This window comes from Nyctereutes procyonoides, unplaced genomic scaffold (genome assembly GCF_905146905.1).
Source record: "Nyctereutes procyonoides isolate TBG_1078 unplaced genomic scaffold, NYPRO_anot_genome, whole genome shotgun sequence".
NCBI classification, from domain to species: domain Eukaryota; kingdom Metazoa; phylum Chordata; class Mammalia; order Carnivora; family Canidae; genus Nyctereutes; species Nyctereutes procyonoides.
Window position 1 is genome coordinate 70,117,055 of NW_026575051.1, and position 19,882 is coordinate 70,136,936.

Consider the following 19,882-nt stretch of genomic DNA (forward strand, 5'->3'; position numbering starts at 1 on the left):
GCTTGGTTTCCTAATTCCCTCGAAGCTTCAGTTTTACGTAACACTTAAACTTGTAGATAGGAAAACGAGGTAAATATACCAAGGAGGTTCACTACAGTATTGAAACGCAGGTTTGGTACGTCCTCACAACAGAGCAGTAATCCACAGCCGTTACAATGAGCACTTGCTCGACAGGGTAAACCAAGTCACAGAAGCGAATGTATGGGATACTTTGTGTTTCACAAACTAAATGAAGAAATGAGTTAATACTTAGCGTCATAAAGGCTTGGAGGTTGACAGATTTGCAGCAGTGGGTGAAATATCCACGAACTTCAGAGTAATGGTTACTTCCATAAAGCAGGAAAGGGGAGTTAAATTAAATGGCCAAGCGTATAAACTCTTCAAACTGGTGTAATATATTTAAAGTAAAAAAAAAAAAAAAAAAAGGACTTAGTAAATATGGCAAAAGCGAAGTCTGTTGAATCAGAGCAAGTACGTGGCTGCTCATTACCTACATCCAGGTGTTTCCGTGAACGTCTCAAGTACTTCTCAACATAGGGGCTTACAGAGAAATAGTTTCCACTTATCTTCCAGAATTTTATGATTTTTGTCTCAAAACAATTACTTCAGGATGGGCAAAAAAGTTTGACAAGTTAAAATGTTTTATTTTTTTCTATTGCACACCCTGGAATAAGTATAAATTACCCATTTGTCTGCTTTTTACCACTAGAATGTAAGCTCTGGGTGCATTTTCCCATTATCTTCAGTTGCATACCCAGGACATGAAAGGGAACAGATAGATAAACAAATTCTTTAAGTGTTTCTTTCTTTGGTTTGGAGACTTGTGTGCAATAGTGGAAACTGGATGCTCTATAAAATGCAGTAAAAGGACCAGGTTTTGTCTAAATAGGTTTTATTTTAGACTTAGTATGAATACAGGAAAATTCTGGTCAAGCACAGCCATACAATCCTTGTCTACTTGGTACACAGTGGGGGTGGGCAACAAAGTCACATATTGCTCAGTATGGAAGACAAGTTTCCTTCTCTGATTATGGTCTTAATTCAGAAATTTTCATTTCCAATTTTTGGGAATCTTTGGTTCAGCTCAAATATAATTCCTGTATTTCAATCACATAGCCTATATTGTTAATTTAGAGATAAACTATTAAAATAAGATGCCAATCCTCACTGGTAGTAACTAGCCAAACTATAAAAAGAAGATGCTAGAAGAGGAACTGCTATCACATTAAGAAAGAAGTACCGGAAAACAGTCTTTCCTGAACAGTTAAACGGATGTCCTTAAAGTCGTGATCAGTTATCTTTCACTCCTCGTGTATCCTAATTGTACAAAGTCCTGTTATTAGCCCCCGAAAAAAGATTTGTTGTAATAAACAGACAAAGACAATCCAAGTACAATTTTTTAATAAAGATAATTACAAAAGATGGAAAAATCAGCTCAGAAAGGCCAATTACTTCTTTAATAGATCAGTTTTTGACATAATAACTCACATCAATTTTAAATACTATCACATAAAGCATGGTGGAGAAAAGAAATTTTGCTTCATAATTAGAAAACTCACAATAAAACTTGCCAAGAAAAACAAAAACAAAGCCATTTTGAAAATAAATACAGTCCATGCCAAAGTAGTATAAAATGAAGCCGGAAGTCTTCAAAAAGAAAAATTTTTTCTTCCCAATATTTTCTCACTCGTTTATGGTTTCTGAACTTGGTGAGACATTCAAATTCAAGGGTTGCTGAGCTGTTCTGATTTGGCTCTGTTAAGAGACAACATAAAACATTAAGGCCCCGTAGGGTCACGGCCCAAACACACAGTGTCCTGACTGTTCCCGGAGTACTGACTACCTTAAATCTTCCCAGTGATTTTACAATCTAGTCCACGTTATCCTATAAAGGCTAACACAAAATCAGACGAGGTCAGGGATTTATATGCTTTCTGATGATAAAAACCTCAATTATGATTCTGCTCTAAATGTAACTGCATTGTCAACTGTTTCATGCTAGCCCCGTGTTTCAATTTATCCACCACTACCCAAAACTAACAAAATCCGTGTACACAAAGAAATAAGAGCACCATGAAAAGATCACATAAAGTTAACAGCAAAAGGCCCGAGATACATTCCATACGAGAGTACAAACCGATTTATGTTCAGTTATACAGTATTATGACTACTCTTTACCATCTTCTAAGGCAAGCTACGTGAGTAACAGACGAACAGACAACACAGACGGATGGTTAAGACGGCATATGTTACAGATTACCTTATGTACCAATACGGACTAGAATTTAGAGCACTTCATACAACTGATGCTCTCAATCAAGTTCAGTCCAGCACTTCTCAAAAGAATACGATACATCCACACCCAAAGTCAATGTATTTATTTTTACAGCACAGAAAAGTCACTCGATACGGAACATAATTTACCCTTTGGTATCTGTTTTTTCACCACTACTGTCCTTGGATTTATCTTCTTCCTTAACATCTAAAAACATAAATTGGGAAGAGAAATTGGGAAGAGATTGAAGCCTATTTTTGAATATAAAATATGTAACTTTAAAATAAAATATAAAAAGCTGCCATATACAATCTTACTATTCATGAACTCAGCAACCATCTATTTACACTTTGCCTTTAAGACAGAGGTTCAAGGGGCCGATGTAACACAGGCCCTGCCCCCGTCAAGGTGCTTCCCCTCTACACCACCTCAGCGGGTACGCTGTGGACAGGTCGGCCTACAGACAGGAGCGCAGCACCGAGCGACGGTGCTGGGAGAGGCTACCACAGAAAAGTGACATTTGAGAGGTATCCTAAGAATGAAGAGCTTTTGGGTGGTAAAAGGGATGAAGTATCCAGAACAGAGAAAAAACTTAAGACGACTTTGAGGCAAGGCAGACTGAATAGGTTATAGGAGGGAGAACTGAAAGACCACCGGGACTGAAGTACGTGAGAAGAGGGGAGAATCAGGTAAGATAAGCAGGCCAAGTCCCGACAAACTCGACCACTGTCGTAAAGATCAGTGAGACAGCAACATGAACACTGCAAACGCAGGTGTGTTAAGTGTTAGGAATACAGGTATTTAGGATACCGCGGCGTTCCCTAGCCAGGAGCGGCTCAATCTAGCAACGCAGGCACGTAAAACCCGGTAATGAGGCATTATAATGTATATTAAATAAAATGACCAAAGTGTGTTTAAGTGCTCTGCGAACTCAGATAAAAGATAATATATTCTGGTACTAAATTTACTGCCTAAACCTTCGTTTTGTCAAAAGACAAGCCTACGGCATTTTTAAGTTAAGGTATCAAAGTATTATACCTCGCCTCCAACCTAGCTTCCAAATCCCTTCCGGTTTTCCCTCAGTTTTTATATTCTCATCAAATAATTTTTTTAAAGATTTTATTTATTTATTTATGACAGTCAGAGAGAGAGAGACAGAGAGGCAGAGACACAGGCAGAGGGAGAAGCAGGCTCCATGCACAGGGAGCCAGACGTGGGATTCGATCCCGGGTCTCCAGGATCGCGCCCCGGGCCAAAGGCAGGCGCCAAACCGCTGCGCCACCCAGGGATCCCTCATCAAATAATTTCTGAGCAAAGTCCACTCTCTCAGCTTTTTCACAATGGTGAAATTGGTCTAAGGATGTTTTATTCCCATCAAATAAACTTTTAGGTAGTTAAAGACTATCTTAGAATTTCAGCTCTGCTCAGAATACAAATGGATCTATAGAACCCCTCTGTCTTCTACCGGATCTCTATCATAGTGTGATGTTCATCATTTTGTGCCTCTGTCAACAAGAGACGATAAGAAGGTTTTCTATATTATAAAAGCAAACGTACCTAGTAACATGGACAGAGCTCTAAATAAAAGATTTAAAAGGTAAGCACCATTTACCTGTGACACCGGGGACAAAGGTCATCTACCCAGCAAAACCACCCCCTTTAATACTTGTGTAATTGGCTTCAGATTTCATAAAAAGTTGAAGCGAAGCTCATTTTTAAAACTTATAATTAAAATATATTTAACAAAAAATAAATCTGACCTGCTTTTTTGTCCTCTGTTTCCTTCTTGTCTTCTTCAATTCTAGCTTTCTTTGCTCCTTTCTTATGATCGGCCACATTTCTACGTCCTCCTTCTCCTTCATCCTCAGAATCTGAGAATTCTTCATCACAAGCTATCCGTTTGTCTGATGCTCGAACTGATTATATAAGGATTTTAAGAAAAGTTGACAAAGATGGTCAGAGGTTTAATTGTTGTTAACACACTCAGGTACAAATGCACCAACCAATTTCTACATCTAAAAGTACAGGGTAACAGATACGTAATATTTTTAAGATTAGAACTGAATGCATGGTTTGTTCAATACTGAAAATTTAGATCGGAGGCTAGGAAGAAATAATTCAAAGCAACAGGAAAAACATTTGGGGATCTCACCAAGAAAAATTTGGAGGGGAAAACTATGTTTTACTACTAGGAGGTGGGGATAACGTCTTTTTCAAAGGACTAACCGTAATCATTTTAGAGCTAAAATGAGACATAGACAATATTAAAAATATCATTACTACCAAGTATGTTAGAAGGTCTACACCACAATAGCATACCATTATGCTAGAACTCTAGCAGGCAATATTAAGTGGAATGGGAGGCTAGAGACTCCAATGCAAGGTGCTTGATGTTAGTCAACTCATCCTACTTTGGATAAATGGTATTACTTTTCATTTCATTCCCAAATATACAGGATTTTTTTTTTTTTTTGAGAAAGCATGTTTACATGTATGCACATGCATGGGGAGTGGGGGTGGGAGGGAGAGAGGATCCCAAGCAGACTCCACAGCCAGTGTGTGGGGCTTGGTCTCACAACCCTGAGATCATGACCTGGGCCAAAATCAAGAGGTCAGATACTCAACCGATTGAGCCACCCAGGCACCCCCTTGATCACACAGAGTCACATGAACTAAAAACATTGACATTCAAATCAGGTTTTAAGACATAAGAAAGTTGAATGTAACAATACACAACAAGGCATTATCTTACTAGAAATTCTCTTGTCTGGATCTTCTCCATCTTCATCTCCGCTGTCTTCATGAACAGCGTCTTCTGGGATTGCTTGCATCTGGACGCCAGGTGCATGAGGTAACATGCGTAAATTTTCAAATAAACGCTGTCTAAATTACACATGCAAATTTATTAGATAAAATTCATTTCTTTTCATGTTCCTCTTAAACGTAAGAGGAAATATTAAGCAAACATTTCATCTTTTACCTGACTTAACCTATGAGTTAAATAATAATATAAAAGCATGACATTCAGACTATCATTAACCCATTTAATCCTCAAAATTTACAACATATATATATACTATTTCATCCCCCATTTCAAAAATGAGAAAATATAAGCCTAAAGGCAAATTAACCTGCCAAATGTCACAAAAATTAGTGTGTTGGCAGAGAAGACACAAACTTGGGTCTGTATAGTACAACAGATCTCTAAACACTTTGTTCATGGAGATAAAGTTCTACCAAAAAGTTTCTTTTTTTTTTTTTTTAAAGATTTTATTTTTATTTATTCATAAGAAACACACAGAGAGAGGCAGAGACACAGGCAGAGGGAGAAACAGGTTCTACGCAGGGAGTCCGACATGGGACTCAATCCTAGGACCCTGGGATCGTGCCCTGAGCCAAAGACACACGCTCAACCCCTGAACCACCCAGGTGCTCCTACCAAAATGTTTCAAAAAGGAAAATTTCACTTTTTGTAAGGCAAGAAAGTATACAATTTACAGTGCCTTTTGAAATTTAAAAATCCATTTTGGTAGAAAATGGAAATATTTTTGAGCTACGAAGCACATACGTTTTCATTATCTCAAAAAAATTAAATCAGTCATCTTAACGTTTCAAATGCTTCTGAAAAAGACAAAGGAAACATCTGATATATAAAAATAAAGATGAAATGTTTATCAAATCAATTCAATGGTCTCTTACTTTATCTTTTCCATATATTCTGGAGTGTTCTGGTTTGTCATATTTGAAGGACTAATATGCAGTTTGAAGTCCGGGCCAAAATACTCAAAGTAATCATTATATGGCAGTTCTATTAAAAACAATAAAATAAAGTAACATATTAAAAGCTCAGTTTTCTACACAAATCCATGCACAAAACCCAGATTCAAGCTGTGAAACATTCCCCAAGAAAACGCTTAAAAGTGAACACAAAGGGCATTTATTAAGTGACTGCTCTCCTGTTCACATGGCTTTAGAAGCTCATCATCCACCCACCCACATTTGTATGTATGGGTCTTAACACGAATGCTTACCGTTGGGAATCTCACAATCAAGGGCAACCGCAGTCTCGTACGTCCAACATCGAGCAACGTTACGAATTGTGTATCCACCTCCCCCAAGCATCAGTAATGGTAAATTGAAAGTTTTCACAACTTCTACACATTTAGCATGACCTGAGACAAAAAAGATTGGCTAACAGCAAATCTAAATATTTTAGCAGTTTGAAAAATAAGTTTTAAAAAGATAATAAATGCAAACAGTTTTACATAAACCAAAATGGTTTTTCTAAGTATTTAAAGAATATGCAAAAATCTCAAGGAATTTTTAGTCTAAGATTTTTTAATCAAATACCTTTCATACAAGGATATGTACAACTCAGATACAACTGGCTATTTTAACAAGTGTCCCTGACAGAAAAGCAAATTATACCATTAAGATTAAAAATATGAACAGAACTTTATGCAGATATCATCAGATCGCAGTACTATGGATAATCTTAGCTAAGATTATAAAATTACTACCTATTACATGAGGAACACTTCAACAAATTTCTACATGTAGAAACTTGAACAGAAAGTAAACCAAATATAAAAACAAAGTATTTTCTTTGCATAAATGTGATTATTTAATAATCAATTATAAGCTAGTTACCAGTATTATGGATATATCAAAAATTCAGGCATACAGATCAATCTTTAAAGAAAAAAACCCTTCGATTACAGAAAAAAATCATGCTTACTAAAGAATATTTGGTATAATCAAGTACACAGAAAAAGCTATATGAAACTCCATCATCCAAAGATAGTACATTTCCATTAAGTATTCTTTAACTGTTGCACTATGAAACTCATAACCCAATTTCTATTGCTGCTACTGAAAAAACAGTCTTCTTAGATAAAAACCACTTCAGTATTTTTAAAGACAAAGTAAACAGAAAGTTACTTTATAGACCTCTGAGTAAAAAAAAAGTTGGCTAAACAAAAACACTTTTCCTTCTTCTCAAAACCTGATAAAAAGGACTATAAAGGAATTTTTTTTAAAGGCTAAAACTAACACCTATAAAAAATGAAGAATGGCAGAAACACAACAGTAACAACATAAATGAAGATAAAAAGGAGATGGACAAGAGGTAACGGACTTCAAAAGACCTGAGAAATCTAAATTGAAGCTGGCAGTAGAGAAAACTTAGAATCTAAGATCTAGGATTACAAATACCCTTATGCTTCATACAAGTGAAATTCTAACAGTTGAAAGGTAGATTATTGTAAAACACTACAGTATAGGATTTATGAATGCTGTTACTTTTAAGCATGAAAGCATTAAAGCATTTTCAAAGAGCCAGGACATGAAAACGGACAGTTAGTGCCCATTGTGTACGTTAGGAAGATCATGTCCATTTTGAGACCAAGAGGTGGTTATCAACACATTAAGTTGAACGATAGAAAACTGCTATTTGACCGCCACTGATCTACCAAGAAAAGGGGGAATCAAGTTTGTACTGGTTCAACCTAAGAGAGGCAGAACAGATTATACCATAATTCTAATGCTAACTGGGTACAGAAGCAATCATAACATTAAGTAAAAGAATTAGACATCTGGGTTTAGTTATGTAATTCCATTTAAGCCAAGAGTCATTTTAAAAAAGTTAGAGCTGAGAATTCTTCACATCTTACGAGGTGATTAAGAACAGCCATTTGTCAACTCAAAGTTCAAAAGGAAAACAACTATAAAACCATATACAACATTCATCATTACTGACTCTCATATAACAAATTTTAAGAACTTATTAAATAAAATTCAGGATTTTTCCTCCTACCCTAGAAGTTCCCTCCATGATGGTGATCTTTCACTTTGGTCTGGACTCCTAGTACACGTTAATTCCAACACTTGATCGAATTTAAATCTTGGGTGCTGCACTCCTAATCCCCCACACATCTTTTCTCAGAAAGCTACTTGAGAATGTGCTCTACCAAAATGAGACCAAAATTAAGATGAAGACAGAGGAAAGAGTAATGTGGGAGGGAAGGCAGGCACACAGAAGGGAAGCAAAGAGCTCCTTGTTCTACCAAGCCTATAGGGAGGGGATACTCATCCAACAGTAACAGGTCAGAAGGCTATTCTTCAAGAAGGTCAACATAATGGAATACTTGATGCACCTGAACACCTGAAGCTACTTAGTTTAATAATGAGTAAAGAAAAAGCTAAGTAATGAAAAAAATCAGGCAAGAGAAGTTATACAATAAAGAAAAATTTGTTAAGCTGAACATGCTTTAATGTTGATGACACTAAACACTGAATGCCACAACCAAAATCAGATTTAAACTGTAGAAATTAAGGTACTGGAAGAGTGTGTGCATGTGCTGGAGGCAAAGTGGTGAAAAAGACCTGAATCCCTCCCTCTTCTTCCATGATGGGAAGTGAATAAACAAAGCTGAAATTGAAAGTAACAAAGTCTGGGGCACCTGGCTGGCTCAGCTGGAGGAGCATGCAACTTTTAAAGATTTTATTTATTTTAGACAGAGATACAGACATCAGCAGCGGGAGGAGCAGGGGGAGACTAAGAGAGAGAATCTCAAGCAGAGTCCCCCACAAAGGGCTCAACCCCACGACCCTGAGATCATGACCTGAGCTGAAATCAACGGTCAGAAGTTCAACATCCTGAGCCACTCAGGAGCCTTGAGGAGCCGGCGACTCTTGATCTTGGGGTTTTGAGTTAAAGCTCCATGTTGGGTGCAGAGATTGCTTAAAAATAAAATCTTAGAAAGAAAGAGAGGAAGGAGGGGAAGGAAGGAAGAAGAGAGTCTGCGTGTTATTTGGAAAAAGATTGACAATGGCTGCCTTGGTTGGGACTTCAAGCAGCTTTATAAAATTATTCATGTATGAATGTACCAACAAAATAAAAACCACCTAATTCACTGAAAGAAGACTATAGTTATGAAAATCAATTCCAAATGCATACATACATTCAACAACAACAATAACAAAAAAGCAAAACATAGGGTTCTGGGTTAATACAGTAAGCAAAATATTAAAATGACAACTTTTATGAGTTCTTGGAAAGAAAAAAAAATTTTCCTGGGACTATCACCCAGGAAACAGCTTACCTTTGACTGTCAGATTGAAGCAACCAAGCCTATCACCAGACAGTGAGTCTGCACCACACTGTAGCACCACAGCACTGGGTTGATACATCTCCATCACTTTTGAGATAATCTATGTACAAAATAACAACTGTTACCTTCTCTAAAAATATTTTAAAATTCCATTTTAATTTTGAAAAGAATACTACTTACCGGCTTAAATATTTGCCCATAGGATTCATCATCTATACCATCTCTCATTGGAAAATTGACAGCATAGTATTTGCCTTTTCCTGCACCAATATCCTAAAATGCATGAATAAACAGCTCTTAGTGTGTTCCATAGTAAAAACGTTTGCATGTTTATTAATTTTTTTTACAGGATTAAAAAACTAGGTAACAATATCAAATTCTGAATTCATCTGTTGGGTTAAGAAAGGAAGTAATAGGGACGCCTGGGTGGCTCAACGGTTGAGCGTCTGCCTTCGGCTCAGGGGGTGATCCTGGGGTACCAGGATCAAGTCCCAAGACAGGCTCCCTGCAGAGAGCCTGCTTCTCCCTCTGCCTCTCTGTGTCTCTAAATAAATAAAATCTTTAAGAATTTTTTTTTTAAAAAGGAAATAATACAGAGTAAGTCTATATTTCAATATTAATGGATTGCTTTATTAAGCTGAAAAGAATCAATTCCAATTAATTTGTAATGGTTATTTTGGGGAAAAAGAAACTTAACAATTAAAGGCAGTATTATATTTGACCAAGAAATTAATCATGAACAGAATATGTAAGACATTATGGAAAACAGATACCCTGAGCCAAAGAACCGTGCAGGACAATTGTCTCTATAACGCAGAATCCTCCTTTGAAGCTCACTTCATGATATAAGTTTATTTATGATGAAACAAAAGCTCCAACTGTCCTCAAGTTTTGACAAATGCAGACTAAAGCACCAAAATCTGCTCTATAATTGGGCTTGAAATAAAGTCTTATTTCTACTTGTTGAATAAATACCACTCTTGATATTAATATTCCCCAAAGAAGTAAGAGAAACTGAGAGCTGGGTTCAGCAACATATACACACACACATGCGTATACCCTAACACTGCATGTACTATGCATATACATTATGGACACGCAGATGCGTGTAAATCTACCTATATGCGCTCACACACACACAGAATTCCTCGAAGAAATGGTACAGCACAAAAATTGCTACAAAGTACGTTTTTTTTCTAAAAAAACAGATTTTATTTATTTATTTGAGATAGAGCAAGAGAGAATGTACTGGGTGGGGGAGGAGGAGTAGGAGAGAAAGAAAGAGAAGCAGGCTTCCCGCAGAGCAGGGAGCCCGACACGGGGCTTGACCCTAGGACCCCAGGATCATGACCTGAGCCTAAGGCAGAAGCTTAACCAACTAGGCCACTCAGGTGCCCCCAAATAGTTCTTTAACTGCAACACGAAAGGACTGGTGGTGGCTGATTCTTACATTCTTAAATTAGGTCTCAATATATGTGAATCTTTAGGATTACTAACGCTTTTTTACAAGTCTCCCCTTATCTCTCATATAATGATTGAGTTTGATTCATTTTTAAAAAGCATAGTTTAGGGACGCCTGGGTGGCTCAGCGGCTGAGCCTCTGCTTTCAGCTCAGGACATGACTTCGGGGTCCTGGGATCGAGTCCCGCGTCGGGCTCCCTGCATGGAGCCTGCTTCTCCCTCTGCCTGTGTCTCTGCCTCTCTCTGTGTCTCTCATGAATAAATAAATAAAATCTTAAAAAAAAAAAAAAAAAGCATAGTTTATCCTTCAACATTAGAGTTATGATCCAAATTCCAATGAAGAAAAAGTAGTGGAATTACATATCTCCCGCAACAATTTTTCTTGAAGAAACCTAAAATGCTTAACTAAATACAAACCATTTAGATGTTGATAAACTAAAGCACTGTGAATCCGTAAAATTCTGCACTTTAAAAAACTAAACTCCTGGGACATACTTTGACAGTAAGATTTCAGAATACAGCAAGTTGGTCAGCTCTTCTCACTCTAACCAAAACCTGGCGCCTCAGCTGCTCCCTTGTTGCACCAAGCTTTCTCCCTTCCATTCCTTATTCCTCAACTGCTACTCTACCATATCTTTTTCTTCCACTTAAAGACTCCCAATCTAATCGATACAAGCAATGTTAACAATGATCTAAGCTCAGAGTAGCTTTCTTTTCTAATTTAGAATGAACCGGCAGGTAGAAAAGGGAATGTTTATTAACATCCAGAGATACACACAAGTTTTATGAAATTCCAAATAGTACTCCATGTACAATAGAGTATAATTTGATTTCCTTATAAAATTTTAGGGACACCTTTATAATAACTAAAGGGAAAATATGCTGACATTTCCTATAGTAAGCACAAAATCTTTAGTGAATAAAAGAAATATTGAAAGTCATTCTATGACCTTTAAAAGATACCCGCTCTCCAATATGTTCCAACAACTTTAAACAATAAGAATACTGTCAGAAATTAAAACAGAGGCCGTGTTTTGCCATTTTTTATTAAAAGACTTAGTTTAAGCTTAAAACTGCGAAGGTTTCTGCTGAATTTCTACCGGGTGCAACGGCTACAGACAAAGGAATTCTACTGGTTAGGGTAGTGAGTGGTTCTCAAAGTTTGTGCGCAGAATCAGTTCCCGAGGCCTGACAGGATGTCCCCAGGAGATGCCGATTCCGCTTGCCTAAGGCTCATACTCTAAGAATCACTGGTATGTAAGTTAGGGCCAAGTGGAGAAACGCACTGACGGAGCTAGCAGGCATGGCACTGAAAATACAAATTTGCAATTTTAAAAGCCACATAATTTGAATTCCAACAAATTAAAACGACTGACCTTCTACTCATTTGTAAGATTTCACCATCATGACTCTTAACTGAAAGAGCACCATCTTGTGGTCAAATAAAGAAAGCGCATTTGAAAAATAAGGCTACTCTTCAAAATATTAGTTGCTAAAATAAGCTGTAATACATACCACAGATGTGAAAAATAACATTAAAAAATTCCAAACTAATATTGAATGCCACGATAAGAGAAAATTCCTATACAATCCAGGATGAATTTAAAAACAGTCATTTAAATCTTTGAATAAATTTTCAACATGCAGGTAGTTTGGGTCAGGAAAAGCCAGCAAAGCAAAACTACTGGAGGAACTTTGTACAAACAAGATGTGACCAGTGGTTTTATACTTATAAAATAAAAGAGCAGTAAATGGGGGGGGGGGGGAGATTAAAGTAAGACCTATTAAACCAAGACTAATCATAAAAGGGGGGGTAATACAAGAACCTAAAATAAAATAGACTTAGTTCTATTGTCATCCACCAATCTTTACAATCAACAGCAATGCTGGCTACTTACTGTCAAGTAGGTTTTGAAGATCCAAATAAACATCAAGAAAACTGCTTCTGGGCTTCAAGGATGTTCAAAAATAATTATTCGACCAAAGAAAATGGCGGGGCAAAAGTCCTCTCAGTTCTCACTGAATTTTTGCTTATAGTCAACAAAAGTGAATTCTAGCAAACGTTATATAGCATATAAAATGACTCAACTCTGCATATAAATTCTAAATGACTCTAGACAGTATTAGTTTAGATATAGGATTATTATCTTCTTCAGTTCTAATATTTATATCATAATATTTATTCAGATAGAAATTCAGTCTTACCCTCAAGTCTCCTGTTCCAGGAAAGTACTCCCCATATTTATGGAATGATACAGTCATTACACGATCTGTTGTGTAAAAAGCTTCTTCAACACCATCACCATGATGGATATCAATATCAATATATAACACTCTCTGATGATACCTGAAAATAAAGCATCGGTTAAGTTTTTAAAAGGTTTTAAATGAGAACCAGGTTCTTCTGAAATGGGTTCAGAAATATTTTCAAGCTCTGCCATTTCAGAATGTTGAATCCTTTCTCTTAATTTCCAGCCTAAGAGACCATTCAAACATCTAAAGTTACAAGACTGAGCCTCCGATCTTCAAATCCTCTCTTTAGCCCCAATCTAGGTAAGAAAAATGTACTTACTCTCTGTGAAATCTGTCCAGTTCTACATGTTTTAGAAACATACTACCAGCTCCTATATATTAACAACTGAATATTATACTGCACTTACAGGATGGATGATTACTTTAAAACGTCTAATAAATCTTCAGTATTATAAAACAGTGGTTGGCAATCTACAGTTCATAGCCCAAATCTGACCAATGGAGTCTTTTTGTAAACCTTGAGATTAAAACAGTTCTTACATTTTTAAATCACTGAAAAATAAAATTAGAAGAATATTTCGTATGTGACAATTTAGGGAAATTCAAATTCCAATGTCCATAACGTGTTACTAAAATACAGCCATGTTTATTTGATTATAAATGATCTATGGCTTCTTTTGTGCTCGCAACTGCAAGTAGTAAGCTGTGACAGAAACCAACCATCTGGTACTCTTGTCCCTTCACGGTGCTGCCTGGAGCACTAAACACTGCAGCGGTACAGTCACAACTCAAATACATTTTAAGGCCATGTATATCACCATACTGTGACATCCCATTGCCAATACATACCCATATCAAAACAAAAGGAAATGAACTCTGAATGTCATCCTTCTATGACATAATAATGGAGTGTTATTTTGTTATTGAATAAAATGGCAGAGCACTGCATGTTTATTATAGAAGGATACCACCACTATGCTCAAAGAAAATAAGCAAACTGACATCAGACTAAGGACCCATGATAATATCCTCAACTCACAGGAAAGCACCATTCAGTAAAGAAAAAAAAAAAGCACGGGCCACCTGGGTGGCTCAGTGGTTGGGCGTCTGCCTTGGGCTCAGGGTGTCACACCCCGGGGTCCCGGGATCGAGTCCCACACTGGGCTCCCTGCAGGGAGCCTGCTTCTCCCTCTGCCTGTGTCTCTGCTCCCCTCTCTCTGTGTCTCTCATGAATAAATAAAATCTTTTTTTTTTTTTTTAAAAAGCAGAATGTCTCATTATAGATTTTCTTCACAAAAATAAGAGGTGTTAGCCAAGTAAATTTTTGAGTGGTTCATAAGTGGCTTATCAACAGCCAATTAAATCATGATAGATCATGACAGTTAGAGAAATATGTCTAGACAAATTATGTTAAGCTTGTTTAAGGGTCTACGCAGTCAAGAACCACTGCTCAGAGATGGAGACACAGGAACCAACAACACCAACGGTTGGCTGAATTAAAAACCAAGCAAATAGGGGGATCCCTGGGTGGCTCAGCAGTTTAGCGCCTGCCTTTGGTACAGGGCGTGATCCTGGAGACCCGGGATCAAGACCTGCATCGGGATCTCTGCATGGAGCCTGCTTCTCCCTCTGCCTGTGAATCTGTCTCTCTGTCTCTCTATCATGAATAAATAAATAAAACCTTTAAAAAAAAAAAAAAAAACAAGCAAGTAATTTTAAGTGGTTTTCCTTGGCTCTCAAGGAGTTAACTGAAACATTTTAGCTATTTATCTGAGGTAAAACCAAATTTTACACAACTAAGAAATTAGCCTCAATAAACAATATGCATGGAATAACTACAGGCAAGAATATTTTTTTGATACTGACAAAAAAACTCCTTCACTACAATCTGAAGTGAAATCTATTAAGACATGTTACAACTGATAATGGTTAAAAAAAAAAAAAAAAAAAAAAACCTTTGTAAATTTCCAAATTCTAATGTCCCTCTATAGATCTCTCCCTCAAACTGCAGTCGGGGATCACTGTAAATCTAACTCCTTTAGTAATTTAGAGATAATTATCCCCATTAGTAAAGAACAAAGCCCCATTCCATGTGGAAGCTAGGCAATTAGCTAGATTCATCAATAAACAAATTTCCTTTAACACGAGTTTCAAATTTCTGCCTTCAAAAGTTAAAACTTAGAAAACGTTAGAGCATAAACTTCCAGAGTCATGTCATCTTTCATTAGTTGAAACTGATGATGATGAAACTAACTCAAATCTAAATCACTGAACGACTTCTAGGTTTTTGTAAAAGGGTATATTTAATGTGAGTTTTATAGACATGTATGTGCATTTCTCATGCTTATTAATTCAAGGAATGGGAAAATGTTCTGTATTTCTACATTGGTTTGTAATGAATCCATAGAACTCAGCACTGAGCTATTTTTCACCCACCATTTCCTTGATATTTTTTAAGTCATAGATTTGTATCATTTTAATTAAAACTTTTCCATAAGAAAAATATCAACACAAATTAACTTACTTTAGTAATTCAAGGATGGCAAGTACAATATCATTAACGTAACAGAATCCTGACGCTTCTGATTTCTTAGCATGATGTAATCCTCCAGCCCAGTTGACAGCCATATCAGTTTGTTGTCGGTTTAACTTCACAGCACCAGCTAAAAAAAATACAGGGTAGACTTCAGAAGTGTTTAAAATAAAAAAATTAATATAACAAGACAAAAGCCCTATAGCAAAGAGTATGCCACGTATAAGTAAGAGTTCAAAATTACAAAAAGGATCATTGTCTAGGACACTAACAACAGTTTCTCCTTAGGTAAGTATTATCCTATAGCTGTGATCTGATTAAATAAGAGTATATATGGAAAGGGGTAGCCAGAAGAGAGGTAGAGGAGAGAAATCTCTAAGTGAAAACACAAAAGTAAGGAACCTAAAAAAAGTTCAAGTCACTACGATCATAAAACATGGGGTTTATTTTTAAAGAAAGAAACCATTGCTTTATTTCTTTTTTAAAAAGTGAGCTCTGTGCCCAACATGAGACTTGAATTCATGACTCCCAAATTGAGGCACAAGCTCTACCACTGAGCCAGCCAGGTGCCCCAAAGATGGGGATTTTTAAAGACAACTGTACTATAAACATACAGATCACTTTTTAGTATCAAAATCCATTATTACTAAAACGCTTTGCTTTAAACAGGTAAACCAGAAGGTTAATACCAAGTTTAAATCAATCTTTAGATCTGAATCAGGACACTTACCAACTGAGCCACCCGTTGAGAGCTGGCAAAACTCAAAGAGTCCATCAAACACTGGACAGTCTTCTCCAACATTAACTGTGAAAGACGGATTTCAGTTACAATCCATTCTACAAATTAATGAAGTTTTTTCTTACAAAAACTATTCCTTACAGGTATTTTTATATGATGTAACCATGGATCACACATCACAGTATAAATCTAAAGTTTCCTATTTAAAAATATAATTTATCATTTTATCCAAGGTAATTTTAATTGTCATATGTAAAACATCACCACCAAATCCTACCAGGATAATTTGTAGAAAATCTCAGCTCTGTTATCAGAAGATCAACAGCCACCAAAATATAAAAGGTATTTGAATTATTTAAATTAAAACATGCACTTAAATATTAGGCATTTCTCCTAAAACATACAATAAATTAATCAGGGTTCTAAAAAATTTAAACAACTTTAATTCCTTTATGATTTACTTTTTCTAAAACTCCTTAAATGCACAGAACATCCATAACTTTGAAATATATTTTAGTGAGTACTAAAAAGACAAAGCAGCTGGCTGCCTACCCAATCTTAAAGGATGGTAAGAATTAACTAGGTTCGGAGCAGCCAAGACATAGAAGGAAGGGGTATATAAAGCACAAGGAAACAACACGGGTACGTGACACATTGCAATATATTTAGTTCCTCAGTACCGACAGGATAAAAGGGACATATTATGTACATGGCCCATTCCCAGCCTCTTCCCACCCCAATTATAACCTCTTCAAAAATAAGGGTAATTATTTTACATAGCTTTGTATACCCTTAGTTTATTAGCAGGATAATGAACAGCTTTTAGTTTCTTACTATTTAATCATAATCTTAATATAATTCAGTATTATGTATTAAATCAATCCTGTTAATTCATTTGCCCTATCTATACAGGACTTTTAATCTAAGCCTGAACCTGTATCCAAAAAAAAAGGTATAAAAAATATGTTCTACATGCATTATAGCATTTTATTGAGTAAATGAAATAATCTAAGGTAGAAATGGGTACAACGTTCTATGAATGTATAACTTATCTAGCCACTACACTTAATTTAGTATCTGAAATTGTTCTTCTCAAAAAAAAAAAAAAATCACTGAAGTCTATCAACAGAACTGCTGATGAGAATGAACTTCAGTATCATGCTTTTAAAAAAAACTGTTTCGGGATCCCTGGGTGGCGCAGCGGTTTAGCGCCTGCCTTTGGCCCAGGGCATGATCCTGGAGACCCGGGATCGAATCCCACGTCGGGCTCCCGGTGCATGGAGCCTGCTTCTCCCTCTGCCTATGTCTCTGCCTCTCTCTCTCTCACGGTGTGCCTATCATAAATAAATAAAAATTTTAAATAAAATAAAATAAAATAAAAAGAACCTGTTTCAATCATTTTAAGACATTTCTCATTCCACTTTCAAGCCAGGCAACCGCTAATAAAACACGTATCTATAAAAGAGAGTATCATGTAGAAGAAAATCAAAAGCTTCACTAACAAATGGAACAATCCAGATTATGTATTAACAATACAGATTAACTAAAACACACAGAGAGAGGTAAAAGATCCGTATATACACCAAGCTAAGGCCAATCCAAGTATACTTCTTTTAAAAAGGCAGGGAAGTAAGGTCTCCCCACCAATACCCATCATCCCCAAGGTTAACATGGGACCAAAACAAAGACTAGAGGAACATCCAGACAGCTCTTGGGCCGTCTGGCAGATGGATATCCTAATTATCCTTTTTCCCAAGAGCTCAGGCTTCGGGTAGATTTTGTTTTGGGTTTTACGATTTTCTTTCCTTCTTTCTGGGAGAGAAAGTGCTCAGGTCCACGTGAGGGCGCACCCACAAGCAGGGGGAGAGAGGGACTTGACTGCGCTGGTTGCGGAGGCCGACGCAAGCCTGGAGTTCAGCATCGAGGTGAAATCGTGAGTCAACTGAGCTACCCAGGCGCCTGTTTTTTTGTTTTGTTTTTTTTTTTTAAAGCAGTTTTAGTATTTTTAATTTTTACATTGACTTTTCAAACCAGTAATTAACTAAGGAAGTATCTTCCTCAGGCGGAATACCTACATGTGGATATTCTAATGATATGCTTCTAGAAAATACTCACTGATCCTTAGTAAGATTAACTTAGACTTTTAACATAGAAACGTACATCTCTGCATCTGCTTACTATACTCAGACATGTTATCTGGTCTTATTGAACGTAGAAATTTGATGTACTCATCACTGTGGTATTTTGTCATTTCTTCAGCAGTGGCTTTGTGGGGCCTCTGTGAAGAAAAACAAATGTCAGAATGGTGGAGCCACACTGGTTACATCAGTCATCAAACACCAAGCACACAATTTCCCCTAACAATCCTCTCAGAAGAACTAGCTCTGCCAGAAAATAAATTCCAAAGTGAATCCAATTTATACGTGTATTTCTTAGAAATGAGTAATCAATTCCAAAGCTGATTCCTACTCCTTTAAAGCCATTAGACAGGTCTGACCCCAATTATACATTCCTTTTATTGCAGTGGAAATGGGTCAATGCTTATAAAGTTGAATCAGTTCAGAAACTCTCACTTTCCATCATAAACCGTCTGCTCTGTATCAAGTGAGACTGAGACTCATGCTCAATTTTAAGTCTTTGTTCATAATCTCTTCCTTTCCTTTGCCTATCCTAATTATCCTTATTCCCAAGAGCTCAATTTCACTTTTAACACACTTCTCCCAGGAGGCTTCCAGAAAGTATAATCCAACCCCTCCTTTCCTGTAAATATTTATATCTGAAAAAAGTAACTCATATATACTCAATACTAGTAACTGTTTCAAGTCTTTCTTTTCTCCCCAAACAGGCAAGAACTGTGTCTTGCATTTGTTTACATATGCTTCCACAGTAGTGCAAAAGCACTTAAGGTAGGTGTATCCTAAGTGTTAGCTATACTGTACACGTCCACTGGTACACTGCTCCATATGTCAGTATTTGTAGAATTTCCTACATGATTCTTCTGTAATAGTCAACTCTTCAGCAGCGCAGCCAGGTGAACCACTATTGCAACAAAGATATTTGGTTTGCTAAACTGAGTTGTTGGCCAAAATGTGAAAAGGTGGGATAGGAGAAACTTTTGAAAAATGGTCGAGTAAGAGGGTTAAAAACCATTCCCACACTGTTTTCTCTGAAGATTAAAACAAAAAGAAGAGTCTGTTTTCTTCCAGAGTTTGTTTTCATCTGCTAAATGCTATTTAAGGGGATTAATAATTTCAAAGTAGATTAAAAAAAAAAAAAAACACTGCTGAATATTTACCAAAAGGTATACTTACGTATATTTCCATTTTTCTATATAAGCCATAATTTAGCAGCAAGTTATGGGTCATGCGGATTCTATGAGGTTTCATGGGATGACCCTGTCCATAATAGTAATTTCCGATATCACCTAAAATAGAAAAAAGACAACTGAATAGAGAATCTTTACAGTCTAAATTTTTTTTTAATTTTTATTTATTTATGATAGTCACACA

General features: G+C 36.5%; 1 protein-coding gene across 1 annotated transcript in view; it reads right to left on the reverse strand.

Moving 5' to 3' along the window:
- Positions 1-1,384: 1,384 nt before the first annotated feature.
- Positions 1,385-19,882, reverse strand: part of HDAC2 (histone deacetylase 2) — a 28,658-nt gene continuing 10,160 nt past the window's right edge. The window contains exons 2-14 of the mRNA XM_055330176.1: positions 19,685-19,797; positions 18,534-18,651; positions 16,365-16,439; positions 15,626-15,764; positions 13,054-13,195; positions 9,568-9,660; positions 9,379-9,487; positions 6,307-6,447; positions 5,975-6,083; positions 5,028-5,158; positions 4,036-4,191; positions 2,425-2,482; positions 1,385-1,755 (exon numbers count right to left, since the gene is read on the reverse strand). Of these exons, the coding sequence (XP_055186151.1) occupies positions 1,725-1,755; positions 2,425-2,482; positions 4,036-4,191; positions 5,028-5,158; positions 5,975-6,083; positions 6,307-6,447; positions 9,379-9,487; positions 9,568-9,660; positions 13,054-13,195; positions 15,626-15,764; positions 16,365-16,439; positions 18,534-18,651; positions 19,685-19,797 (1,415 nt within the window). The 3' untranslated portion in view covers positions 1,385-1,724. The remainder of the gene's footprint in view (positions 1,756-2,424; positions 2,483-4,035; positions 4,192-5,027; positions 5,159-5,974; positions 6,084-6,306; positions 6,448-9,378; positions 9,488-9,567; positions 9,661-13,053; positions 13,196-15,625; positions 15,765-16,364; positions 16,440-18,533; positions 18,652-19,684; positions 19,798-19,882) is intronic.